General features: G+C 37.7%; 2 protein-coding genes across 2 annotated transcripts; one reads left to right on the top strand and one right to left on the bottom strand.

Moving 5' to 3' along the window:
* Nucleotides 1–1,089: 1,089 nt before the first annotated feature.
* On the top strand, nt 1,090–10,826 carry LOC128507347 (hepatic triacylglycerol lipase). Its single transcript, XM_053478155.1, has 9 exons — nt 1,090–1,272; nt 1,566–1,756; nt 2,042–2,221; nt 5,020–5,137; nt 6,763–6,996; nt 7,073–7,318; nt 8,108–8,222; nt 10,067–10,285; nt 10,533–10,826. The coding sequence occupies exons 1-9, from the start codon at nt 1,191–1,193 to the stop codon at nt 10,678–10,680; spliced, it is 1,533 nt and encodes a 510-aa protein (XP_053334130.1). The 5' UTR covers nt 1,090–1,190; the 3' UTR covers nt 10,681–10,826.
* Nucleotides 10,827–10,950: 124 nt separating this feature from the next.
* LOC128507343 (disintegrin and metalloproteinase domain-containing protein 10-like) lies at nt 10,951–27,722 on the bottom strand. The gene is made up of 16 exons (XM_053478141.1): nt 27,572–27,722; nt 22,217–22,367; nt 20,660–20,778; nt 20,353–20,511; nt 20,160–20,260; nt 19,736–19,894; nt 18,626–18,718; nt 18,254–18,437; nt 17,906–18,069; nt 17,112–17,295; nt 16,659–16,809; nt 16,284–16,467; nt 16,053–16,161; nt 15,551–15,771; nt 15,223–15,349; nt 10,951–14,155 (listed from the first exon to the last, which is right to left on the bottom strand). Exons 1-16 carry the CDS (start codon nt 27,636–27,638, stop codon nt 13,947–13,949), a joined length of 2,382 nt encoding a protein of 793 aa, XP_053334116.1. The 5' UTR covers nt 27,639–27,722; the 3' UTR covers nt 10,951–13,946.
* Between the last annotated feature and the right edge of the window lie 236 nt (nt 27,723–27,958).

The following is a 27,958-nucleotide window of genomic DNA, read 5'->3' as shown; positions in this document are numbered from 1 at the left end:
TCACTGATTATGGTCATCCAGGATCTTTTTCTTTCTCAAAATACTTTCCGGTAATTTGAATGCTTACTTTGCCTGATGATTGGCAATTATTTCACCATTCCGAAACAATGACTTTTTGTCCAGGCAGTATACAAAATTCCGAATAATTTCATATTAGCTCAATAATTTTAGCTAATATCAGTGAATTATTAACCACTTTTACATTTAGGCATTTGGCAGACGCTCTTATCCAGAGCGACTGTCATCAACCGACCCATAACAAACAAGAGCTAGGGAAAGGATTTACCTAACATGGTCTATAACCAGGTGTGTGGATGTTTATGAAAGGAAGTGTAATACAAGGACCTAACTGATACTTTGTATTAAGTCAGCGTATTTCAGTTGAGTTGATGCCGCAGGGGTTCAGGCAGTAATGGCAGTCCGTATGAAATACAGATGTTCAATTTTAATCAACATAGCTAAGGGAAAATTTTCTTTTTTCACTTACAGATTCCCTTTTAGACTTTCGTGCGTCATAAAATACCACAATGTGTTCCACTGTTTGCTGTCTTGTTTTAGCTCTCATTAAATTCTGGAAGACTGTGCAAAGTTCAGAGCATTCGTTTTTTAGTTTAATTAAATCTAAATTTCTCCAGCCTCTTTTGAAAAAGAAAAACGGACAAATACTTAAAGGTTTGAGCAAGAAAACTGTCGTTAAGCATACACATCATATTCATAATGCACTTTGTAATGTACAACCTCTTGTACAACAATACCAATAAAGTCTGCTTCTTTTTAGGGTTATATTAGAAAGAAATGTAAAAGCTTACACTGAGTGATGAATAAACATTTCCAGAATTGTAGCTGGTAATATCAACCCAAACGCAGGACTGCTGTTGTCTGTCTCTCCTTTTTTTCTCCTTCGATACAGAGACTGTCCTCATGTTTTTTTTCCCCTCCAAGCTACAAAAAATCCAGCCAATCACAGAAGGTAATCTGTCTTTCTTTTGCCTTTGGCTTTCCACACCACACCTCCCCACCTCTGTTTGCCGGTATCCCTATTTCTCTATATCTTTCTCTCTCTTGCTTTCTTTCTTGGCAATAGACACAACTTCCTTCTTTGAAGCTCTCCACTAGTCAAGACAGGTCTGTGGATATTTGGATATCCCCTGGTTCTTGTGAAAGGCATTGACAGTGGAGTTATCAGAGCAATGATGAAGGCTGTAACTAGATTCTTCTCTTTACTTCTCCTAATCTATACTGAGGCAGCAAAATCCCAAGAAAATTCTAAAGGTATGTGGAATATTTTACCTTTCTTTACAGATCAGTTATTCTATAGCTATATTATAGGGTAGGGGAACGAACAGATGTCTCTTACTACAAAAAGAAACTGAAAGGTTAAAACACATGCATAAGACCATTTATGTTAAGGCGTGCTGCCTGTTTCTCTTTAATTACACGTTCCATACTATGGATTTTAACCATATACTGTGGGAAAATCACACAGTTATAGTACAGAGGAAATTACATGTGGTAAAGATACTGATTGAAGGCTCTGGAAATTTTATTTTTGTCTCTAATTTTAGACCATGTTTTTGGAGTTGAGCTGGGGAATGAAGTGAAGGTGCCACTGGTGGTGAAGTCGACTTTTCACATGCATTTAAAAGGCAGTCTGTTTGAAGATACCTGTTCTATCAAACCATTTCAATCCGACACACTGGACATGTGCAACTACAACACAAGCAACCCTCTGGTCATCATTATTCACGGGTGGACGGTGAGGATGAATTTGAACCTTAATTTCGGCTTGATCGACTATAGTGTCACTAGCTTTTGTCTTCTAGGATAAAATGTGTATTGAAGGGTTTTCCAGATGTTTGGGAAAGGTTTCTGATTCTAAACAGCTGTGCATCACAGTGATGCCATGAAAGCGAAAGATTGGTATAGAAAATGTGATGTAGGGAGAGATGAGCTGGTATTTTTAATGTGTATAATATCTACTCTGACTTATTAATGTGCTTCACTGCCCTGTGGTAACCTACTGTATACTCCCACTGTGTAGATGAACGGAAAAATGGAGGAATGGGTGTTGCAGCTCTCCTTAGCCCTTAAGACCAAGCTAGAGCATGTAAACGTGCTGATTGTTGACTGGAGAACTCTAGCTTTCCAGCCATACCCAACTGCGATTAAGAATACCAGGCAGGTGGGCTTGGAAGTGGCCACTGTCCTGATGTGGCTTAAGGTAAGAAAACCTGACACTCAAAAACTTATAATGTCATGCTGTAGTCACTGAACAATGAAAAGATTAACAGGTTTTATGTATTGAAAAGGTTTGTTGACTGTTTAGCAATTCTGATGCTAACCTATTTTGTGGTACACTTATAATGGGCTTTAATGGGAAAAAAAATCTCAAACATACACTATATAGTAAGATGTTTGGGGACACCTGACCATCTCTCCCCGCACTGCCACCACTAAGCTGGAAGCGCATAATTATTTTGAATATCTTTTCTGTAACAGTACAATTTTCTTCACTGGAACTAAGAGATCCAAACTTGTTTTGGCACGATACTGCTCCTGTCTAGGAAACCGGGGTTTGATGTGAAAGAACCTAAGTGGCTCATACAAAGCCCTGACCTCAACCCCACTGAAATCTCTTGGGAAAACTGAAACACCTAGATTTCCACACCAATGCCTGAGCTCAATAATGCACTTGGAGCTGAATGAGCAAATCCCCACAGTCACGCACTAAGCTCCAAAATCAAGTGGAAAATCTTTCCAGAAGAGTGGACTTTATTATAAAAACAAAAGGCAGAATAAATCTGCAGCTGAATGTTTGAAAAGCACAATGGGGGATGCTCTCATATCCCCATACTATAGAACATATAAAATTTTATTTTATTATCAGGTTTCATGCCTTTTGCGCCTAAAAACAACAGTTTTCTTCATTTATACCATTTTGGTTGAAAAAGTTGAAAAAGGAGCATTTAAATCAAACCAAGACTTTTGATTGTGCAAAATAACAGAATTTTGCTAGATTAACCGCTGCTACATTAATGTACTTATCCCACTGTTCCACTAGTGCTTATATATCAGCAAGGTACAAAGTTTTCTCAGTATGTCAAATAATAAGTCAATAATTAAATCATAAAACAAATATTGGACTTTATTGCTCCTAAAGTATACAATTCATGCAGGGTGGATTTCTACTTTAAGCTACCATAATACTAGCCATGTAGTGTAATCAACCAAAAGTGTTCTCATTAGTAGGGTAGGTGAAATATCAGAAAACCTCATTTTCTTACCATATGATAATGCAGGCTTTAAACAGTAATCAGGACTTAAACTTAGGATACAAATATAACAAATGTTGACTATCGTGACAAATGGGAAGTGATTTGGTGTTTAATCTTCAGTGGCAAAAGTACAGTACAAAGAAACTGATTTTTTCAGATATTTGTCTGACTGAGTTACTAATAGTGAAGTGAAAAAAAAATAATAGGAGTAGTAAAGATTTGTTTTCTGCAGAAATCTAAAATGTTGATTATTCCAATTGAAATTGAATTATTAATAAATTAATAATGAATAATAAATGTACAATTCACAGCTGGTTTCAGATGATTTACAATTTTATTAAACCCTGTAGACGTTAAAAGAGATCACATATTTTAGGACATATTTGGGACAATTTATTTACAATTTTGTTATATTAATGATTAGTCAGTTATTAAAGAAAAGCATTGTTAAAAGTGTAAACCTCGAACCAAATGTGTAAGAGTTTACAACTCTAGCAGTATGTTATAGCTAGAACACTTCAAATCTTACCTTATCGAGTGTGCCTGTTCAGGATGCTCATTAAAGAAGCCAAAAGAATCTGAAGCTCAGAGACTAAGTGGGCCGGAACCATTGCCCGGGTAACCATCAATCACTTTGATGCACTTATTAATCAGCGCTTTCATAATGACCTGCCAATCATTTCCGTAAAATTAGGATTGGTTAATTTAAATAGATAATTCAAATAAATTGGGGGTCAGGGGTAGCTCATTGGTTAAGGCATTAGACTATGGCTCGGAAGGTCTCAGGTTCAAACTCCATGACCACCAGGTTGCCACTCTTGGGCCCTTAAGCAAGGCCCTTAACCCTCAACTTCTCAGATGTATAATGAGAGAAAAATGTAAGTCACTCTGAATAAGGGCATCTGGCAAATGCCTAAATGTAATTCTTTTGGGTTCTGCGTAGTATGAGGGAAAAATGCAATCATACGATTATACTAAGGATGTATCTAGCTGCTGATCATGTGTTATAGTGTAATCATGAGGTCATTATGCTTTTAAAGTAAAGAACAGATCATATCGTAGTTTTGATTTATGTGAGCTCTTCATGCGTATTTAGGCAGATAACAATGACCCGAAGTACAGAATGTCCTGGTCTTCTACTCTTGTAGCATCAAGAGAAAACAGGATAAAAATCAGGCAGCAGTTAACTGAAACTCGTTGATATGGCAACAAGTGAGATTAGGAAAGAACACCTCCAGCTGCTCACACACAGAGTATAAAGCGAGAAGGGAGGGTCTCTTGTTCAATGTAAAAGGTGTAGCTGTATTGATCGAACGAACCCTTCTGCAGAAGTCTATAATTATTTTTGTCTATTTAATTTTTTATTTATAATTACTGTTTCGAATTGACGACAAAAGTAGCGTAGCTCACAGTATGGTGTGAGTGGCAGCGTGAACGCTTGTGTTTAGATTAGAAAAACTGGGCACTTTTGTTTGATCGTCATCTGAAAAGTAAGAGTCTCTATTTAAAATATAACGAGAAAAAGTGCAGGTTTTTCATCTAAAATGTAAAAAGTAGAAGTAAATAGTATCACATACCCCAAATGCTCAGGTAAAGTACAGATACATGAAAAAATACTTAAATACAGTAACAAAGTATTTGCCTGCCATTAGTTGCTACCTCTGGTGATGCTAGTCTGTAGAAAAAGTCTGATCCACAAGCATTAACAAGCCTTCTCTCCACTCCTCTCCTCTCCTCTCAACAGGAGACCACCCAGCTCTCCATGGATAAAGTGCACCTAATTGGTTACAGTTTAGGAGCACATGCGGCTGGATTTGTAGGAAACCATTTTACAAAAGCAAGAAAGCTGGCCCGTATAACAGGTACCCTTCTTTCCTTCTTGAAGGACATAAAATTCAGAACAGGGAAGATCGAAAGTAGAGGGATCTTTAGTTTAAACCAAGCACGAGGCAATGTGTAGTAATCAGGCTCAGTAAGGTATGAGTGAGGAACTATTGTTTTCATATGGAAACTACTAAATCCAGACAAAGCTGTAAACCAAATACTGGTGTACTGTGCATGAGAAGTAGCAAACTTCTGAGTATTCTATCACTACTTTGATAGTACAGATTTGCGTTACAACTTGGAATCTCCTTAACAATGGTTAAGTGTTTTTTTTTCTTAAAATGACTTTGATCTCCATGAGTTATTTTTAATATTGAGAAAAGAGACTCTCATATGTTCCTCTTCAAACTTTCCCACACAGTTCTCATGTGTATAGATGCTGTATAAAGAACTTGAATAAAGATAGTCAAAAAGCAAACTGAAAAAAACACGACCTTCAATTATTTTTCAAAGGAAACATCAGAATTGTCTCTTTGGGAACATACAGTTCAAGCCGGATGACAACCATAAATTACTTTTTTTTTTTTTTTTAAGATAGCCTGAGGTGATAGCTGAATTCTGACTTTCACCACAAGTTATTCACTTTAGTTAAAAGTACATGCAAGAGAGAAGATAAAAATAAATTTAACTGGTTTAAGGATGTTTCAGAGGTTCAAAAAGTGAAAGAAAGTTTCAGCCAGGAAATTGTTCTTATCAGCCATTTATGTCAAAATGAAAGAAACAAATTCCATGACTCACCTGTGCTGCAATATTACACCCTGTATGCAGGAAAAAGAAAAAATAACTAGCAGTAGCAGGTATCAGTAATAACTTGAAGAAATCAGTTCTGTTATGACTTTATCAGTCTCTCACATCATTGTGGAGGAATTTGGCCCATTCTTCTTTCCAACTTCAGTTCATTTAGGTTTTTGGGAATTCACTTATGCACAGCTTAAGGTCCTATGACAGCATTTCAGTTGGGTTAAGGTCTGGACTAAGGCATTCCAAAACCTTGATTCTTTTCTATTTAAGGACAAACAACTCTACTTTGGTCGTATTTGTCCAGAGGACATTGTTCCAGAAGCCTTGGCATGTTTATCGAATCTCAGGCATACCTCTGTGTTCTGGGAAGCTCAGTGGTTAAGGTATTGGACTATGTTTTATAGGCTCCCACTTTCAAATCCCCAACCACTGAGGTATCAATGTTGGGCCCCCTGAGTTAGACGCTTAACCCTCAGATGTATAATAAAATAAAAACATAAGTCAGTGTGGATAAGGGCATCTGTCAAATCTGACAACCCTTCTAAACAAATTGTAAGAGTTTTTTTCTTCTTCTGATTGTGTCATGGACTTAAACATTTTAATATCTCAGTGAGGCCTGTAGGGTCTGAGATGCAGTTCTTGTTTTTTTTGCTTTTTTTCTGAGAAATGCATTTTCTGACCTTGGGTTGAATATACTGGAACATTCACTTCTGGGAAGACTGGCAACTGTCTGGACTGCTTTTCACTGAATAATCTTTCTTTTTGAAGAATGTTGATGCCAAATTAGTTTATATTGCTATAACTTTGTTATAACTGTGACCTGAAGGGGTAATATAATATATAACTGACTCCTCCTGGGCAGGTCTGGATCCCGCAGGTCCAAATTTTGAGGGAGTTCCTGTTTCTGACAGGCTGTCTCCTGACGATGCCAAGTTTGTAGATGTCATCCATACCTTTGCTAAGTCCAGCATTGGGTTGGCGGTGGGAATCCGTCAGCCTGTTGGACACATAGACTTCTACCCAAATGGAGGCTACTTCCAGCCTGGCTGTCATGTGACAGACATATATAACAACGTTTACCAGTATGGACTCGAAGGTATATTAGATCAAGTTCATTATAGACTGTGTGTGTCTTAAGAGAAAGATTTAACTGTATTATCACTTCTTAACAGGTGTACCAAAGACTATCAAATGTGCTCACCAGAGAGCTGTCCACCTTTTCATTGACTCCTTGTTGAACACTGACCAGCAGCTGACAGGTTACCGCTGTCGGGATGATCGTGCATTTGACCAAGGCCTATGTCTGGACTGCAAAAAGGATCGCTGTAACACCCTGGGCTATTATGTTAAAAAGGTGTACACTGGAGGCTATAGCAAAGGCCTTTATCTGAAGACTGGTCCTCAAACGCCATTTAAAGGTCAGTGTGTTAACTTAATATTATTTGTTGTTCATAAAGTGTTTGTGATTTTAAAAAGTACGGTTTGCAAAAAGGGGTGCAAACAAATACTACAGAATTTTTAAACTAATCTCTATATAAAAAGGAGTATAAATGTTTTACCTTTCCTGGCAGCGAGGTATTACCCACAAGTGTGCAGCAATATTCCTCTAAAATAATAAAAGGGCTCTTTAAGATTTGGTATTTACATGTCTCATATGTTACTACTTCTTTAACAAGTTAATACAGGACTCCGCAGAGTGTGGTAATGCATCATACCTCAAACTTACTCTGGTTTACTCCTTCTCCAAATGTGCCATTTTAGTGTCTACAGTATGTAAATGAGCTACAGCTGAGCCAAACCCTTTCATAGAACAGCAGAGCTGAGCAACACTCTGGAGGAGGAGTAATAAGGGCAAAATTACTGTAATCGGTTTAAACCTGGCCATACAAAAATAAAAAAAGACAAGAAAAAGGAATGATTTCCTCATATTTTGTTTGGAAACACACACACACACACACTGAAGACCCATCTGAATGACAAAAAAAAAAGGAATTCATTTTGCATAACAGTGGTCTCTTAAAGGTAGCTGAAAAAATACTAAAATGTGCAGAGTAGGCAGGGTTGGGAACCAGTGGCCTAATGTATCAGTAAAAAATATATAATATTTACATATTTGTATATGTGATTTTTGCTGTTTTGTTTGAACATCATCAAAAATTAACTGTTTAAAAAACATTTTTTTATTTTCTTTTTTTATTTCCACCCAGTCTATCACTACCAAATTAAGATTCTGCTGATGAATCTGATCGAGCAGGTCAAAACCTCTCTCTCCATTGCTCTTATTGGAAGTGAAGGAGAGAGCCAGTATATCCCTATTACTCTGTGAGTACATTTTAAACAATACTTTAGAACATTTCATCAGATATTAGTGGGAATTATGAACTGTCGAGTTTGGTATTTGTTGATTCAATGACGTTTAGGGTCTTGTATGATCATGTATCATGTATCATAATCTTCCAGTCAGGCCAACACCTACTGTACTGTATTACAGTATTACAGTATACTCACTGATTACTACTGTTAGATAAGTCATTGCTGTTAGATGAGCCATGCTGCAGGTGGTCTGCATTCCGGACTCCAGTTTTGACTGTGCCATGGTTGTTGATCAAGGGCTGGTTTAAGTATTTCACAATATCTGAAAGCAAATGCAATCCTTTGAGCATATATGAGATGTTGGTAGACAGTTAATAAGAAAGACCAGACTCATTCATACCCACAAAAGGGGTTTTTGTTAACTCAAATAACTAGTTGTCACCAAGGTTCGTAAGGATAAAAGTATCTCAGCATGCAACAATCTACTCATTTTGATTCATACACATTTTTCACATTTTATACAAATAATTTGCATAATTTTCTTTCGATTTTGTAAATGTGCTTTGCGACGATGACGATTGTTAAAAGCGCTAAACAAGCTGAATTGAATTGAATTGAATTGACTTGAATAACACACCAAACCTTAAGGTAGCTGGAATAGATCACATTAGATAGATTATACTCTTCTCAGCCATAAACAGGAATTGACAAGTCTGGTAAATCTCGATTTCTGCCAAAACAAGCAGATGTAGTTTGGTATGGGAGTTTATTATATTTCATTCTTCTAGTGGTTTAGTTTAACATTTTGTAATTTACAATCTGTATAGGTTAGTTAATGCCTTGTATTATCTGTTTTATGCCATGTAAGCTTCATGGTGGGGGAAAACAGGAATATAGTGGTAGGCTTGATTTAAGCCCTACAAGGCTTACAGGCAGGTTTGTTTTGTCAGAACTGATTTAAGACACCTGGCAGGAAGATGCAGACATGTCTTCTCATGTGTGATGAGGTGGTCATCATGAAACTACTGAGACGCCATTCTCACAGCCTCGGTGGTTTATTGAAATTTTTTTCCATAAAAAGTAATGCGCAGGTCTTAAGCTACCCTCTCATTTCTTAAAATTTCGCCCCAGAAGAGCCAAATTTCGTTCTATGTTTGATGGTAATCTTGATTATCCAGTTTTCTTGAAGGACTTTCGACTCTTATTTTCAGTCCATTCCCTGTACCTGAGCAGTTTCAGAGGAATGTATTTTGCTTGTTAAGCCACACAGTGATCTTTAAATCCTTTAAGCATAAAAACATCTAACTTAAGGCATAAACCAATGAGAAACAGATGCAGATGATGACAGATGACCAGCCTTGTAATTAGTACAGTGGTTATACCAAATACTGAGTGGTAGGAACAGACGAGAGGGGAAAGGATGTCGCTGTTGTGGTTGCTACAAAAAACAACCAATTATTAAATATGTATCTGTAGGCACTTTTCTGCCTGTTACAGGAAAATATTGGTTCAGGTCATGCTTGTTTTGGTGTAATGGTGCGATAAATAGTTCCTTGGCACACTCTGGGCCCCCGCAATACAAACTTAGTATAATTAAAATTATACACTTATCCAAATATTTATCTACATACATCTCTCCATGGCCAAAATTCACACATTTTACAATAGGTCATTCCAGCATAATAATCCGGCACATGGTTATGAATGATTAGCGTACTTCAGTGGTAGTCACCTGATGAACTGAACACCTTTGAAATGTGGATGAGAGAGATTGCAGCATGCATGTACAGTACAGCGGATAAATCTGTAAATTGTGTTTACACAGCTAATTGAACTTTAATGATTTTGCCAAGGTCCCTGGAGCATCCTGAGAACAGGACATACTCAGCTCTGGCTATAGTGGGCTCAGTGCTAGGGGAGTTGCAAGCAGTGCGTTTGCGCTTCAAAGCAGAGGAAGCCTGGGGCAGCTGGTGGAGAAGAGTCACATCCATCATGAGCAGCAGCGGAGACCCGAATGAAACAGAGTTTGTTGTGACCAAAATACGACTCAAATGTGGCGAAAGCCAAGAAAAGTGAGTAAAATGTGGTTAAAGTGTGAAAAAGGATGAATCATGAATTGCACCTGTCCGCTTGCCATGAAACAGGAACCTTTTGTGACCAATATTCTATGACTCCACCTAGTGGCTAATTTCGCTCATTGCAGTTTCTGTTAATGTGAAGATTCTGAAATGACTTAAAAAATGTTAATACTTAAACATATACATACACATTTTACTATAGAATATAATATTTCATACTAATCTTTTATTTTACTTTCAGGACATGGTTTTGCGGTCAAACAGAAGCCATCACGCACATGAAACCTGCCCAAGAACATGAATTTGTTCGCTGTCAGCACGCTGCCAAAAAGAAGAGGAGCAGCAGGAATCTTCAAGAGAGCGATAATGGACAGGAACATATACATTAAATTAAAATAGAAATTTAAAACAGATAATTTAAAAAAAGGTTAATGATTCAAGGGTTTGGTTTAAAAGAAATGCGTTGATGTTACATGTTATCATTTCGATTGACCATTTTTATTAATGCATTTCAAGTACTCAAAATTACATCTCTTTGCACAATACGTTTTGAAATGTTAAGTAAAAATGTTCAAAGTGAACAAAAAAATTAGGTACTGTATAAAACACAGTTAACATTAACAGACAGTAGTATTTTTTTTTGTTTGCTTCTAACTTTGTGATCCTTCTGCCTATACCACCTACATTAATTTAGACTCAATTCAGACAATTTCAGTGCACTTTTTTTTATAAAGACTCACCAAGACTACACAAAATAAAAACCAGTAAAAGAAATGTCAGACACAGGCAGATATTCCTCCTCTATTCATATCACACCACATGAGAAACAGACAAAAAAGAAGAAAAAAAAGCAGAAAAACTATGCACTTCATTGTATTTAAATATTCTGATTGCTGCTATAAAGAAAGAGTAATGTTCTAATATCCAAGTCTATTTTGACAAATGTAGTGGAAATAAAAATAAAAAATAAAAAATGCAGAATAAAGAGAAAATATCACTATATGGTCACATTTAAATTTAAAAAGAAAGAAAAAAAAGGGGGAAAAATAGACAGACAAGTATCAAAATTTCATATTTATCTTAAAATTTAAAAGAAATGCTCCAGGAACTGTACATAGTATACAACAGTTTACAATGTTGTCCACAGAGCAGCTTTCCTGATGGCATCCAAGCTGCTCCATGACCCTTTAAGACAGAGATCTCACATCAGTGGCTCTTACAAAACCCAGTCACTCCATAGAGCAGAACAAAAAATTCTGTTTAATGCTTTTAAAAAGACAGAAAATTCAGCCCCAAGTTGAAGTCAGAACTTCAGATCCCTAGAAAACCTTTACTGATGGAAGCAAACACAATGACTAAAAAACTCAAATCGTTTGTGAGACTCTCATTGTGAAAGTGAGAGGTGACCTGAGGTCAAACATTGCCGTCCGTGCTATCAGTCTCCAAAACTGTCACTTCTGCCTGCCATGGCTTTTAAGAAACCTGGTGCGCCTTTATACACACACATACGCACACATCTCTGTTGGTTCGACGGAAATGTTGGTGATACAAGAGACCTTGACATCTTAACCTCACCATCATGACAGCATTTCATAACTAAACAATTTATTTTAATCAGAAATGCTAATGTAAACTCTAGCTTTTAAGAGTCACGTTATGCAGAAATAAAAGGTAAACGTTAGCTTAATTCATTTGTTAGATTGCACAACCTGTAGTTAAAAGTAAAACACAAATAAATCAATCATGGCAAGGCAAAAATTTTCCATGAGCAATTTAATTAGACTAAAAAAAAAAAAAAAAAAAAAAAAAGAGTACAATTTAAGTAAAATTGTGCTATGAATATCAGTGTTAGCTCTATGCATCAAATCGTTAAACAATCGGGTCCTTCAATATCTAGATTAAAGCTGAAATATTTTCTCACCTAATGAGGTAAAACCTCTTTTGTTTCTTGCTGAGTAAAGCATTGAGCATCCCTAGTAATGTTAATAATAAGACTTCCTTTAATCTCTCATGTCAAATGTAGCAAGGACCTAAGCAAGGCTTAAGGTAACTGTAAGCTCAACATGACTACTTGTATCTGCTGGTATTTCATTAAGACACTGGTTAATTCACAGTGTCTTAATAGGTGTCTTCATTAAGGGAAAGAAATTATAATTGCCCACCTGTAAATGCAACTGTCCTTCCCAATTATGATCCTTTCATGTAAACAGATAATCAAATCCTAACCATGTACCTTTCATATTTATGTATATATTTAGATTAGCTGGACTTAAGTCTCCCCTAGAGGACTTGCAGCATGCACGTTGAAATACACGCATTCACAAGCTATTGCAGATTAATTTCGTTAACACCAAGTGACATCTGAGGTGACAAGAAAATCAGGGAAACATGAGGGTTTAACGTTCTTCGTGCTAGAGTTTTGGGGTAGATTTGTGCACTGCTCCAACAAATAATAATAATAATAATAATAATAATAATAATAAAAAACACTGGATAAATGATTTGTTAAAAGAAGTAAATGAGAGCCAAATGGAACAATAAGCTCAACTTGTATCTTATCCTTCATCCTCAATCACCTGTACAGTCCCTTCATTTCTGTCCCAAGTCCTGAGAAATATTGATCAAAAGGACAACTTATTTCTGTTCTGAGGAGTAGAAGAAATATTTCTCACATATAATACAAATCTCTTTTCTCTATACAGTTGTAATCTGTACAACGGAGCAGTATGCATTTGCTGCACAGAAAAAATAACAGCCTTGAACTTTTGCTTGATCATAAGAATAAATAGATGCTTTAGTTTCAAACCATGTCATCTGAAGGTTTGAAAGAGAAACACAACGGAAATGACTGAACGCTAAATCTACGGCCTGTCTTTTAAACCCTGGCACTCTTTCAATATACCGACTGTGACGTGAATGAGAAAAGAGAAAATTACATATAACTTCAGAACTGAAAAGTCTTGATTTTGTATGGTGTTCATGATATTTTTTTTTCTCAAAGGAATGAAGCAAAGATTTTGAGATGTTTTTAATACCACTTTCCTGTGCTGAGATTTGACAAAGGGGGGACCCGAAATGTCCGCGTGGTTTGAGCTCACTGCTGCTAAACGGAGCAGGGATGTTCTTCACGTTGTTCAAGTGGCTCAGTATAAAGACTGGAATGAACGGAAGCATAATGGACTAGCCCAGATATCCTCTATGGAAAACTGGACGTGTTATTGTAAACGATTCCTGTTTTAGTGTATGACTTTTTACAAAAGCTGCTTTAAAAAAAAATTGCTCATGTTGTCACATACTGCACATTTTATAGTGTATAACTTTAAAATTAGTCCTGGTTGATGCAGTGAATAACTGGGAGTTTTGTGAGGAATTCATGTGTTGGTCCAGGTGGACTCTTTGAAGTAAGGCCTTGTTTTAAGGCCACACGCAAGAAGTCCTGATTAAACCAAACTGGAGCTGTAGTACAGCACATGATTAAAAACTTTTGAATTCTTGACAGCTGGAAATGATTTAGTGTTTTCCAGGCAAGTTTAGATTAGTATCCTCTGAATCTGGCTGAAAAGCAGTGTAGTGTAGTGACTGTAGTGACCGTTATCCCAATGTAGGCCGGCAGTGGCAGGGTGTAGTGGTGGTGCTGTGAGGGACATTGAGGTTCTCAGCGTCTCATCTGGCCCATCTGGTAATTCTCACGCTGCTGGCGGTGGTGGCGCGGGGGCTGAGGCTGGCGCTGGGATGGACGCTGGTTTTGATGGCCGTGTGCATGAGGGTGCTGGTTCTGGTTATGGTGATGGTGGTGATGCTGATGCTGCTGCTGCTGTTGCTGCTGCTGACTAGCATGCTGGGCTCGTCTCCTCTTTAGAGTGCCTGTGGATCAAGTTCATAGCCACACACAGCTTTGATTAAATAAAAAATAAAAAATTCAAACTACCTTAAAAAACATTTTGTTGTCATTTTTTTTAATAGTCTTTTGTTATTGTAATTTTTCATTCCTCACTTTTCCCCACCAAAAGTCAAATGTCAGTTGTGCCTTTACCCTGTGCCAACTGTGTACTGTCTTTTGCTGCTGTTGAGCAACCACATGAGACATTTTCTTGCAAAAATACATTGCCTGTCATACTCCCCAAAAATATTTTAAAATAATAAATAAATAAATAAATATAAAAAAAAATTTAAAAGCTCTGATTTAGCTTGGATTTGTACACTGTTTGTGTGTGTAAATGATTCCTCATGCTACCAGGACCACTCTTTCACAATTTAAGCTTAGGAGCATGCTTGTGTCATCATGGAAGAGAAACTTCCTTGATGTGATAAGCTGGTCATTCAGTACATTCATGTCTGACTTCATTTTAATTACTACATAACACTCCTGAACCTGGACCAGACCAACTGAAGCAACCCCTTTTGTACAGTCTGCACTAGGTATGATGGGTGCATCGTTTCATGCACTTCCCTTCTTACCCTGACACATGCAAATCCTGTAAGTTCTCATCACATTGTGTGTGTGGAAATGCTCTAACTTTTACTTTTCAACATAGCGTTTTTTTTATTGTTGATTGTTTTACCCACACAGCTTTTACAAGTGTTTAAATGATCTCTAGTCATGATTTTTTTTTTCTGACCACATTTCTTCCACAAAGATGATGGTTCAGCACTATCCCTCCTGGGTTTGATAATGTGTTTCTGACACAGTTTCAGTAATATCAAACATCCTTAGTTGAGTTATTTGCTTGATATAGACCAATAATTTGACCTCCCTTCCAAAATGCAAACTCTTTTTGGGCAGGCAGTGTATATCTCCACAGTTTATGTTTTATGTATTGGCAGGTTCTTTGTAAAAGTATGAAATATAAAAAAAGGTAGGAATCAGCAGCTGAAATCAGGAAAGCACAAACAGCAAAAAGGTTGACTGACTGCTGCTTGGAGTAAATTACCTGGCAGAGGTTTAGGTGGTGGTAGTTTGGGGTTACTACTGGGTGTGTGCACACTGCAAATCTTGATGAACCCAGCCATAAGCATAATCAGGGCAATACCCATCAGCAGCACTGCCCACCAGTAACCCTGAGGAAATCCAAATATAAACGTCGACACAAAGCCATACATAAAATATGTCAAATCTTATAAATGTGCCCCATTTTCCATCCTGATAAGTGCTATACAATGCTATTATTCCTGTTTGGTATAGAAGACTAGTTTTGGGAGTTTTGAAGCCTGTCTGAATAATGACATTCCAAAAAAAAAAAAAAAAGTCAAGACACTTGCCACTATCCACTCAGCAATGTTCTCATAGAGTTTAGGATTAAAGATGGCTTTCTTCAGTCTGGCCAGTGGCCCATCAGCATCCACCAGCCTGCACTTCATGAACACATCACAGTAGCCTTTGAAGTCGTTGCAGGGGGAGCCGGCCTGCAGTGTAGTCACCTTCCGTTTGAAAAACTGGTCCAGGCTCTCCGAGCCTGTACTACTGCATGTATTGGGGTTCACTGTGGGAGAAAGAAAAAGCATGGAGCAATTCCCAAAACAGTGGCACTTCAAACCAAGTCTATCTAATCGCAAGCACAGCATCACATGACTACCGCCGAGCTATGTTAGAACATTGTGGGTGTGTTGTAATTAATATGGAAGAAAAGGACTCCAGAGGGAAAGCAAGATTTAACACCAAAGATTCACCACACTGTCATGCATAGACAAGTTGCTTAGTAAGAGGCTAGGGTGTGAAATAATATAAAATCTGATACAAGATTTGACTACTGAGTGTACTGACTTTTCTCCATGCAGCAAACATGGCAGAGCTCCGTCTCATCCTTGCCATCTCCAGTACCACAGGTACATACCTCCAGCCCATATTTCTCACAGATAGAGCCAGAACAGCCCTGTAAAAAAAGAAAATCTGTTAGCAACCACTCTTCTCTTTAAAACTACAACTATTTAAATAAGGATTACTTGTACACGGTTTTGCTTTTGCAAAACAAAACCGTTCTCTACATATCATTACCCCGTTAAGGCAGACTTGAGTTTCTCCATGGCAGGCAGTGAAGTTGGCCTTGGGCTCAGAGGTGGGGCACTGGGCTGAATGTCCACTACACATGCCTTGATGGGCACACTCTGACTCCTCACGACACTTCTCGTTCCGGCTCTTGTACGTGCACTCGGAGGTGCAGCACGGACCTTGGCTGGGACTTAAGACACAGCATGAGATTCAGAACAAAGCACAGGATTGATGAGGTACATGAACACAAAACACACCCTTAGTACATATAGAGAATTGCATATATGTTGTTTTTTTTTTTTGGTTAATATATCATGTTATACGATAACATCAGATCACGGGTATGTCCTCTCAAGACATGTACAAAAACGCAGAATGTACCTGCAGACTTTGTTAGGTTTAAGTTTGCACTTCTTGTTGTCTGGCTGGTTAGCATCATAGCAGCACTGATCTTTGCACTGGTCACTGTATCCACAGTCACACTCCTCTCCTGGCTCTACCAGGCCGTTACCACAGATTGGTTGGCCAGACTCTGTTATGTGCACAAATGCATACAGGCACAAACGTGCACACAGAAGGAGAATAGACAGTTTGTTCAGTCATAAAATACATGGTCTTTGTTGAGCCTTGAAAGTGTAACTGTTCCTGGAGAGGGTTTCAAATGACAACAGCTTTACTTAACCCTGTCTATGATCAAAATAATATTTGACACAGTGTAACTGACATAATGTGAAAGCTAGGCCACCCTGTTCAACTTGCACTACCAGAATCTTAATCTGATACCATTATAAGGACTAAATCAGTAATGAATACCTAAGTAAGCTTAAAACCTACCGACAAAGCAGTTGCCCCTTTTCTTTTCCAGCACTTGGCTGATGTTGCGAATACTGCACACTGAGAACTTGTTGTTGTTAAGCTTGTCTCCTGATGTAGCTCTAGCATACATTATGTAGTTGCCTTTCTCCTTCTTATCCTGGCTTTTTGACTCGCCTGGAGTGCATTCAGAGCCTGAATCATGCTAATAAAAATAAAAGAAAACTTTAAATTAGTTATGGCTTTTAACTTGCATCTAGTAGTTTTCATTTTTTTTTTTTTTAGAAATTACATACAACCATATATACAAAAATAAAACACCAGCAGCATGTGTTGCTTGATTGGCACAGTTTCTCCTGAACTATTCATGCCACACTATGTATGCATAGACATTTCTTACCAAAACAAACTTCTGATACAATCAACTGTCTTTGACATTTTTTTTTTTCTAACCCTTAACATTTCTTTACATAATAAGGATTGAACACTACTAAAGTTATCAGCTGAGTGAATTGCTAGAACAAAAAATAAGCATGGGAAGTCAGAAGACAGAATTTTCTGTTTTCATAAACAGAAAATTAATAATATTTATATCACCTAATGTTTATTTCAGCAACCCAAAAAATGTATAGCACTTAAAAGCAACTTGTATAATTTGATGCTTGGTTTAATTTGGATAAACACTTTTGCTTTAATGTGTAAACACTTGTTAACACCAATACAAGAAAAGATTAGCAAAATTAACACTTTTTTAAAAATTAAAAGCCCACTTTGCCCAAATCGGAATCGGTATCTTAAATGTGGCCCAGACTTACAGGAGAGCCGAAGTTGTGTCCCACTTCATGAGCAAAGGTGATGTGGGAGACCTTTGGAGGCACGTGAGATGCGTAGTTCTGCACGGTTATAATCCCAGTGTTCAGTGACTTCCTCTTCCCATCAGAATACAGCTTACTCTTTTCACAGATACCACCCGAGCTCCCTGACAGAACAACAGTTGGAAAAAGCACATGCAACACAGCTGCTAAAAAGTCTAGGTTTCTTACCCCTCTAGGGTAAAAAAGTCTAGGTTTCTTGGCATATCACCCACTCCTAGGGGCAGAATTATACACCAGATCTTTGAACAATATGTTTACACCCAGGTGGACAGATTTGCATGCACCTACCTGAAGGTGCTCCCACCCAGGCAAGTCCCAACACACCATCGTCAAAATCTCTGTCAGTAAAGACATATGCTAGACAATAATCATCATGGTTCTGCTCGGAGTTCAACTCCAGAAACTTCTCCACACCTATATTAGCAAAACGGAAAGGGTTGGACCGGTCGCGCTCGTCACTAGTAGTGTTAATCTAGGAGAAAAAAAAATTTATCACAAGATTAGCATGTTAATGATAAGCGTGTTAAGCACGTAGTGTTTTTGTTAATTTAATTTCAATAAATCGGGTTATGAAAAGTAATTTTAAAATACGAAATGGACAGTGTCTTTCTTTTAAGCATTTTAGGAAAAACAAACAAAAAAAAAATACATTAGACTCACCCTAATTCTCTTCACCATAAAACTTATGTTGCGGATACCCAGGAAATCTGTACCTTGGTAGATTGCATCAATCGCCTTAACGTGGCTGGAAATCTTAAAAAAAACAACAAAAAAAAAAAAAAAACACAATTTCAAAACTAAATGCACAGAATACAGTGTTCCTTCAAGTCTTTGGTCTGCAAGATAAAGTGGTGTTATGATGCACTGTACACTAGCAGACCAAAGTGATCAAATCATAAATCATAACTGAGTCAGGGTAAACGAGAGGGAATTTCCACTTGCTACTCTGTGGGAAGCATTAAGGACTTGAACATAACTTGAACCAGACAGCCAGGAAGTAAAATGGAGAGACATTAATGTATGTCTTCATTGGCTTAAGATCAGACATGACATCATACTCAAGCCAACAATGAGGTGCAGTAATAAAGACATAAGTTACTGGATGTGGGAATTCCTAGGGTAACTGCCTGGACTTCAAGAGTGGAAGACTGACGTGGACTGAGACATCAAGCTCCACAATTTTGTCCCAAATTTTGTCTTGGCTTGAGTGGGAAGGGTGAAGCAAACAAGAGTGGTAACTGAAGCTATATTGTTTACAATAGCTGCATCATAGGGCAGTGATACGTACTGAGAAGAGAGTGCTATCAGAGCTCAGAGACATCCATGCTAAAAGTGAGAAGAGAGACAGTAATGCCCTTCTTTCCACCCACGATTCCTGAACGTTTTCTGTTAAATTCCAGAGCCCCAAAAGGTCGAGCTAATTATTGCACCACAAAGTCCCAGAGAGATGCTTATCACAGTAGCGACCACTACTCATTCGCCATGGTGTTATGTACTTGCTGGTAAGAAAAGAAGCTCTGTCTATGCTACGCTACATGGCAGATAACAGTCCTTAATGCAGAATGAGTGATTTCCGTGCCAAGAAACCATGTGACTTAATAAATGATACCAGTGATGAAAAATGAGAAAAGAAACTCCTTGTCCTTCCCAGTCCAGTTGTAATACTGCCTTAAGACATATAACTCAACTATTTGTTCAAAATCCATACTTTACATCTAATACATCAATGTGCATTATACGAACAATGTCTTGAACTTTACCAGTTATTACCTGAGCAATCACAGCTTCTCTTGTTTTGTAGTATTTGTAAAAAAGGTGGTCAGTCTGGATAAAGAGCTGACAGGTATTTTTTTCCACCTGTGTCATTCTCTTTTTCCTTTGCAGCACATGGTCATCAGATGACTGCTTCTTTGATCCTACTTCTGCAACCTGTAAGAAAATCAAACAAAGCATTAAAATAAAAACAGCCAATATAAAAAAAATATATGGCAAAACAAAAATGGCAATATAACATTAGCATATTATATTAGCATGTCATTTATAAAATATCTAATGATGAGATTAATATAAAAAAAAAAAAGATAAATGAGGCAGATGCTAACTTTTTTTTACGATTTCAGGCCAATGAACTTAGCAATAAGTGGCAAACCGTCCACTGCAAAGATGTACTAAGAGATATGACAACATGGCTGACCTTGATCGGCTCTTCCACAGCAGAGGCCTGATACTTCTTCATCCTCTGAAACACTGAGTGGTCTGCGCAGCCACCCTGAGGCCCATACTTATGAGGATAATCTAAAAATCACATGAAGCAAAATAATTTATAGAACAGTTATCCTGGCTAATGTTAAACAGTGTTTTCATGTAAACAATCACATTATACTTACCAATGTCACCTTCATGGTAGATGACGGAGTGAAATGGCACATTTTTGTCCCCCAAGTAGCGCTCAGCAGGTTCCACATAATAAGTCCCATGGTGTGTATTAATAAAGCCCTCAAACTTACCATCGACGACAGAGCCGTGAGTTAGGCTGCCCTGCTCGTCTGAAGGTGTGAACAGATCAACAGACTTTTAGATCCTCTTTCACTAAATAAATGTGTTAATAGTATCTTTAAATTTTAGCCTTTAACTATCATAAAATACGGCAGTGTTAACTTTATAAAAATGACATAGAACCCTAATTTCTCTTACCATAGAGCTCTCCTGTATAGATATGTGAGGTATCATAGGCCGTTTCTTCTCCGGACACATCCAGCTTAAAATCCTCTGAGAACAATCTTGTGTCCCTTCTCATCCTTAAGTTAAAATGCCTGCAAGGGAGCCCAATAAATATATTAACCTGTCAGAAATATCAACATACTGTTAACTACAAAATATAAATCAGCATCACACTAGGCACGATTGATTTTTACTGTGCCCCCTTACGGCAGGCGTTAACGTTGTTTTTATTCTCTGTAGCCGGATACACTTGTGTATTTTCACCCTCCGATACAGCAGGTGGCAGTATGGATCTAGTTGGTTTGTGAGTCAACATTAAACACAAAGAGAAAACAAAAATGAGGAGGTCAACCTTTGCGCCATAGGTAATATTTTTAAAATTTTTGAAAAAATGTTGAGAGCAATGCTCTCGCGTGCCTTGCTACTCTATTAGCTATGGCTGTGTAGGCCAGAGGATAAGATATGCGCACACTGAGATTTCGGAGAAGGCAGACAGCACTGACAAAAACAATGATCTACTTCAGGTACGTTTGGTTTTATCTGATTCAATCCGAGCCCGAATACACCATACCACGCTCAAAACCACCTTTTCCAACGACTAGGGGTAAGAAAGTTTGTGTTCTCATTAATCAAAATGAACCAGACTATGCGGTCAATTGTTTTCGGAAATGATCCCAAGGCCCTAAAGTTAAAACACCAGAAGACCACCTCGCCTCAAGGACATGACCCATACTGTCTAAGAAAGTGTTGTCTCTTACTACTTAACATGTCTTCTTTATACAATTTGGGGAAATTGTAAAAAAAAAAAAATGATTCTGACACACTGAATGCCATGTGAAAAGACTTCTTGAAATAAGAGATAAAGGGAACCATGAGTCAATAAGTCTAGTAGGAAAGCACAAACTACTCCAGTAACACAAGGTAAAAATACATTATAAAGATTGTTTTAAATCCATCATCCGGAGATCGCTGGTTCGGTTCTCGGGTGATGCTGTAACCTCTCACAGCCGGAGGCCTCGAGAAAGCTAAATTGGCTGAGCTCACTCAGCGGGGAGGGATACTAGTACTAGAGAGGTACTTGTGCTCCCACATCACAGCTCTATGTATGTGAGCTCACGCACACGGAGGGAGCGGATAGCACTGTCCTCCGAGTGTGTGACGCTGCCCTCAATGGTGCGTGAGCAAGGAGTTTGAAAAAAAGTCGGCTGGTGTCACATAGTTCGGAGGAAACACGTGACAGCCCACGACCCTCCTGGCTGAGTGGTAGTAAGTAGCCTTAATGTGGGAGCCCCCCCAGTGATGGGAAGGAATTGGACATAAATAAATTGGACACGACTAAATTTATTTATTTAAAAAAAAAAAAAGATTGTTTTAAATTATTATCAGGACTACCTGACCTCAAAACCACAGCTTTGCAAAATGATCCTGAAGCAGTGAACTCGTAAATGTGCATGTGATTTTGGAGGTAATTTACTACAGCGTCAGTGCTGTACATAATTCTGTGTGGAACGCTAAAAAAAGAAAACAAACCTTCCGTGAGCATGAAACTCCAGGTGAAGGAAGCGTTCTTCGTGCGAGATCGCTCGCTTGGCTCTCTGATGTCTGTTGTGTACCAAGTCTGTGTCGTAGGACAGTCCCTCATAGTGGCGAATGTATTTGTTCAGAGGGTTGCCATAGTAACCTGTGTAAGGAACAATGTAAGATTAGAGGTCAACGTTTTGACCCTAAAGCATCGTACAAGAACTGGGCACTCTGCAACAATAAAACAAAAGAAAGGAAGGCAAGAGTGAGACGGTCACTACAGAAGCTAAACTCATACATCAAGTTTAAGGGGTCAAATTTGGGGTGTGATGATCCAATGAATTGCAAGGGAATGTCTGAAAATTAATTAAAGCAACTATTCTAAACCATTATAGATTGCAATGGTAAATAAACTAGATACGGACTTATGAATCCTTGTTTTATGGATCAAAATGTTGCAGGTTTACAGTACATAACTTGTGCTTTGCAGACAACAATGTAACAAGTTGCTGTGTATGTTCAGTGCTCTATCCAAATTAAATAACATAGCTTTCCATGAATAAATGAAAAGGTTATTTGTTACATTGAGAAAAATCTAATTTAGAGGAGAGAAAAAAAATTATTCAGTAAAGCAAAACTCATTGTTTTGTTTTTCTTTTCAAAACTTCTCAGGGGATAGGTCTATTGAACATTGAAACACAATGGATGTAACAATTAGTATACAAGTGTCAGAAACATACTGTATAAGCGAAGCTCCTGGGCATTTAAAGCTCAAGTGTGCTGCTCAGACTTGTGTTTCAGTTATACGGATATATGATGAGGTTAAAACAATAAATAACAAGATTATATCACAGAGTGAGCTAAGTGGGTGTGTCCTTCTGTGCAGATGCTAAAAGCAAACTTTTGCGAGTAAAACATTACACATTAGAGATGGGGGTGGGGGAGTGGTGTCGATTCTGACTTTTGTGTAGAAATTCATGTATTGACACACTAACTTTTTTAAAATGTATTTTTAATTCATACATGGTGCCATTTGAGGTGGTAAAATTTCACCATCCTCTATCCCGTGCTGTAGAAGCAAATTATTTGTTAAATTTGTTTGGAATTGTAATAAAATATAAAAAAATTATGAAATACTGAATTGGGATATTTGAAAGATCGTGATATGTACAAATCCAATTGCCAACTACATATCATATTATTGTATCAGGTGCTTATTGGTGATTTCCATCACTACTGTATTCCATTGACCTTTGCACATTGCACGTGCACTTTGTTGTCTGTTGTCTTTTGTTGTCTCTTTTTTGTAGAGAAATAAATAGTTTTTAGGTTAACCTTAGGTTAAAGGTTTATTTTCCGGTAAAGTGTGTTGCTAATTTATGTTGTTGCATGTATGTAGCACCTTGGTCCTGGTGGAACATTGTTTTATTTTACTGTGTACTGAACTGTATATGGTTGGAATGACAATAAAAGCCTACTTGACTTGTTTCAAAGGTCAGAACAACCAAAAAAAATTTAAGATTAAAAAAAAAAAACATAGTTTTATATTAGCTTAATATTTGTACTATACTGAAAGCTGCAAAATAAATTGTGTTCAGGAATTGTCAAATTCAAATTCAAATTTTATTTGTCACATACACAAACATACACAGTACGAAATGTAGTGAAATGCATTAGTTATGTTCCACATTGCAATATCCTTATCCCACATTTCCTTATATTCAAACTTAAGATATCAGCTTATGTTTTGTGTAGAATCCATTTTAGACATTTACATAAAACAGACACAGACCATGTATGAGTTTATAAAGCGCTGCCTGAATTACTTCAACTTATGAAACTATTAGTAAAAGTCAATGAACTTGCTTTATTTTAATTAAAATGAACTCTAAGAAGAAAACAGAAAGTTCAGTGCAAATTGCATGCAAACTGTAACTGTAAATAGGTCTTCTGTGTAATAAATCCCTGGATAAGATTTTAAAGGAGCAAATATAATATATTTAATAGGAGTGAAAAATAATATAACATTGCATTTAACCAAAATAGTTTACCCTCAACAAAAAGACAATGCAAAACAGCACTATATAAATTGTGTTTATGTTCACACGGACTAAAACAAGTCTACTGGACTATTACTAAAGCAAGGTCAACACTTCTAACAAGCTGCTTACAGATCAGGTGTGTGTTAATATGTCTCTGCTACAGAGATGTACATGGATTAAAGGTTTAATTCAGTTATTACCATAAAGTTGTAATCGTAACTGTAAGTTATATGAGTACTGACCATACTTCTTTTTTTCCAAATTCATACAGATTTATTAAAATGAAGATTGCATTATGCCTACATAAAGCACAGGCAAGCGAGTGTGTGATGGCCTGGAACATGTAGATGAATTCAAAGATTTAAAAAACAAAATAGATATATATATAACCTTTATTCTTTACCAAACACTGTGAGGCAACACCACATCAATCAACCTCTAAATAACAGCTCTCAAAGACATCTTTATGATGACTGCATGCTCAAATGGTCTACAGATCAACCCACACGTTGGTCCATATCCTAATGTACAACGCTAGCCAAACCTCAGTTATGCAGGATTTTAAAATCTCAAGCCCCGTGAGATAACAGACGCAATGGCTTTCCCAACGGTTTCCAAAACATATCAGATTCCCTTGCACAGACATTTTATTCACGTTGATAAATCCGACACATGCTGGCAGAATGGAAATGCGAAACATACGTGCTATACGTGAATCACACACATCTTATTTCAGAGAAATATAAAGCGTATATTGTGATTAAATTCAGTGTTGGTTAGTAACATACTGCAGGCATTCTGGGTTATGTAATAGGATTATAATGAAAAGGATGGCATAAACAGATAACCGGCATAAACAGTTACTTTTCATGGATTAGCTATGTCTTTCACACATTGTGCGCATATTTTTTTCGCATGCAATATTTTTCCCCCTGTCTCAGGGTCACCACATTGGAACATTAGATCCACAAGTTAATGGCACAAGTTTTATGTCGAATACCCTCCCTGTCACAGCGCACCCATTCCTCCAGGCTTGTGATTGGCACGGAGGATGCCCTGCATCTCCAGTGGATAGGTATTATATATGGGCATAGGGTCAATTGCCAAAACCTCGTAAGCCACCACTGATCCAAACGTCGAGACATAATACCTCTGGATATTACCTCTGGACATACATTTTTTTATTTTTCCCCCTTTAACCCTGGAGCACCCCTGTGGTCATATTTGACCCTGACATTTACTTCACCATTATTTTCAACCCACTCACCAAAGTAACGATTTCGTTTTGCATTACAACCCAGTGTGCCCTATGTGAACCCATAACACTGACATTTAGTGGTAACTGACTGAACTAACCTAATTTTTTTTCACATCAATCATGGCTGCTACTGTGGTAAACCTTTTTGCAGGTCTGTTCATTTTACATGTTTTTTGATAGGTTGGCATGTTTGATGCCAGTCTTTTTAGTTCCTGCCCTAGAGCAAAGTTTGATGTGCATAGTGATTGATGAAAAGTTAAAATCAATAAATATATTTTGAAATGAGAAAATTTATGTCTTGAATGAACGTAACCAGTTGGTAAAACATACTGGACATCCCAAGGGGTCATATATGGACCATGTCATTACATGTAGTAGTAAAGGGTTAATAAAAAAAAAAAAACACCTGTTTTAGGATTCACTGGGTCTGTATCATCATTTCAGCCAAAGGAGATAGATTTCCTATTAGGATAAGGTGGTCTGGGTTTTCCAGGGTTAAGTAAAATAAACACTAAACATGACAAATTAAACAGGGTCAAGGTTTAAATCAGACCAACACTCACATCACCTGAAGTCTCTGCACTGAAAACCAAAATATATCTAATTAAATAGCATCAAAATGTAAAACAGGGATAGTGCATAGATGTCAACATTCGCTAAAGCGAGGCATCTGCCACACAAACGTGTAGGAAACCCATTTCATGTTAGGCCAGATTATCTAAAAAAATCAAAAGAAAAAGACAATACAAAAATAAGGGTGCCACAGGATGCGCATCAAATCCTTTACTGATTATGAACAATCATATATCTTACGAATTATGCAATCCAAGCCTTTCTCTACAAACCCAAAATGTGTGTTATCATCGACTCTACTAAATCTTTTAGCTTTTAATATGCGGCCAAAAGATCTCAATAATATTACATCAATTTTTTAAACATGGTTTCTAATCAAGTTTAAGCATGCATTTTTTTATCAAGTCCCTATGAGCATTCGTGATCCAACATCTCAGAGGAGCAGAGAAAACACAAGTGATTGCTGCTCATATTTTTTCTCCAAGGCGAGGCTGTTATTTCAGCTTTATGTTGCCGAAATGATTAATTATCCTTTTACAACTGACAAGCCTATTTATCACTATTTAGTAAATCCTTTAAATGCCTAAAGGAAATGTTAAAACTGACCGGATTTAAATTAGCAAACGATATAAATATTAGAGCCTGGACGCTACAGCAATTCCTGCCCGGGCTTCAGCCTTCAGCTCCAACAAACAATAAAATAACGGACGCTGTTAGCTTTTAGCTCCGCGGATAATAAGCAAGCCAAAATAATCGCGACGTTTTTTCCCCCCAATGCATCATCTATTTATCAATGCAGAATGAACAGTGCATGTCTAACAACGGGGATTAATGTAAAAAGAGTTTTATATCAGATGTCATGAATGGAGGATTGTGTTTTCCTCTAAGACCAACAACAGATTTCTCAGAGCTGCTAGATGAGCTAGCTCGCACTCTCCGTAATCCCGTCTATTTGACTAATAAATCTCTTTATTCTTGACACTAACGTTAGATTTATTTCGTAGCATTCGAAGCTACCTTTCAAACACCATTGACAGACAGGGTTGACATTAATATAGTGTTGCTGTTTTATTATTATTATTAACACCGACATTACAGTGACGGCTCTAGCGGCCAAAAGCTTGTCATGTAATTGACTAGCCGCAGCCGGCTGCTTCGTCTGTTTCCATCTTGGACAATGCTATCGCTAGCTACTGTGTTTTGGGCTAATAGAGCACCTTAGGGAGGTCCCGTTCGCTTGTCATGGATACTGCGCCTGGAACTATGTAAACACTGATTTTAATTCTACCGCACTGTTTTCAGTTCAGTTTTTTGGTGAAAGCGGACGTGTTGTAGCTCTATAAAAGCTCTAACTTTACGACAAAGGGCCTGTGTTTTTCGGCATTTAGCAGCTAGCAACGCTACGCGCGCGCTAGCCGTGTCCGCTTTACTTCGAAGCAAAAAAAAAAAAAAGCTCGCCCTGACACACGGTGTTGTGCTGTTCACACTCACCTTGACTGGATTTCAGGGCGCACAATAGGCATAGGAGTTTTATCACAGTCATATCGCGTAGGTTCATGGTTAGTGCATTGATACGGAAAGCGCTTTATTGTCCCAGTTGAACGTAAGACGCCCCCTGTGTTTACAGCTCGCTCCCTCTCGGTCTACCCTCTCACGCTCACTCACCGTTAACGTCGTGACGTCAGACGCAGACAATCGAAGAGAAGTTATTTGGCTCCGCCCTTCATAAAAACAATAGTAGGCCTTTGTCAGAAACATAGATAACTAACGCAGGAAGCTCAGGCAGAAGGCAGGGTTCATCCTTAATCGGGTGGCAGCCCATCACATTTTTTTGTTTTGTTTTTAATTATATAACAAAAAAAAATATGTACAATCCAT

Source organism: Clarias gariepinus, chromosome 2 (assembly GCF_024256425.1).
Source record: "Clarias gariepinus isolate MV-2021 ecotype Netherlands chromosome 2, CGAR_prim_01v2, whole genome shotgun sequence".
NCBI lineage: Eukaryota > Metazoa > Chordata > Actinopteri > Siluriformes > Clariidae > Clarias > Clarias gariepinus.
The sequence above is the reverse complement of the archived record's forward strand: the minus strand, read 5'-3'. Positions and strand labels throughout refer to the sequence as shown.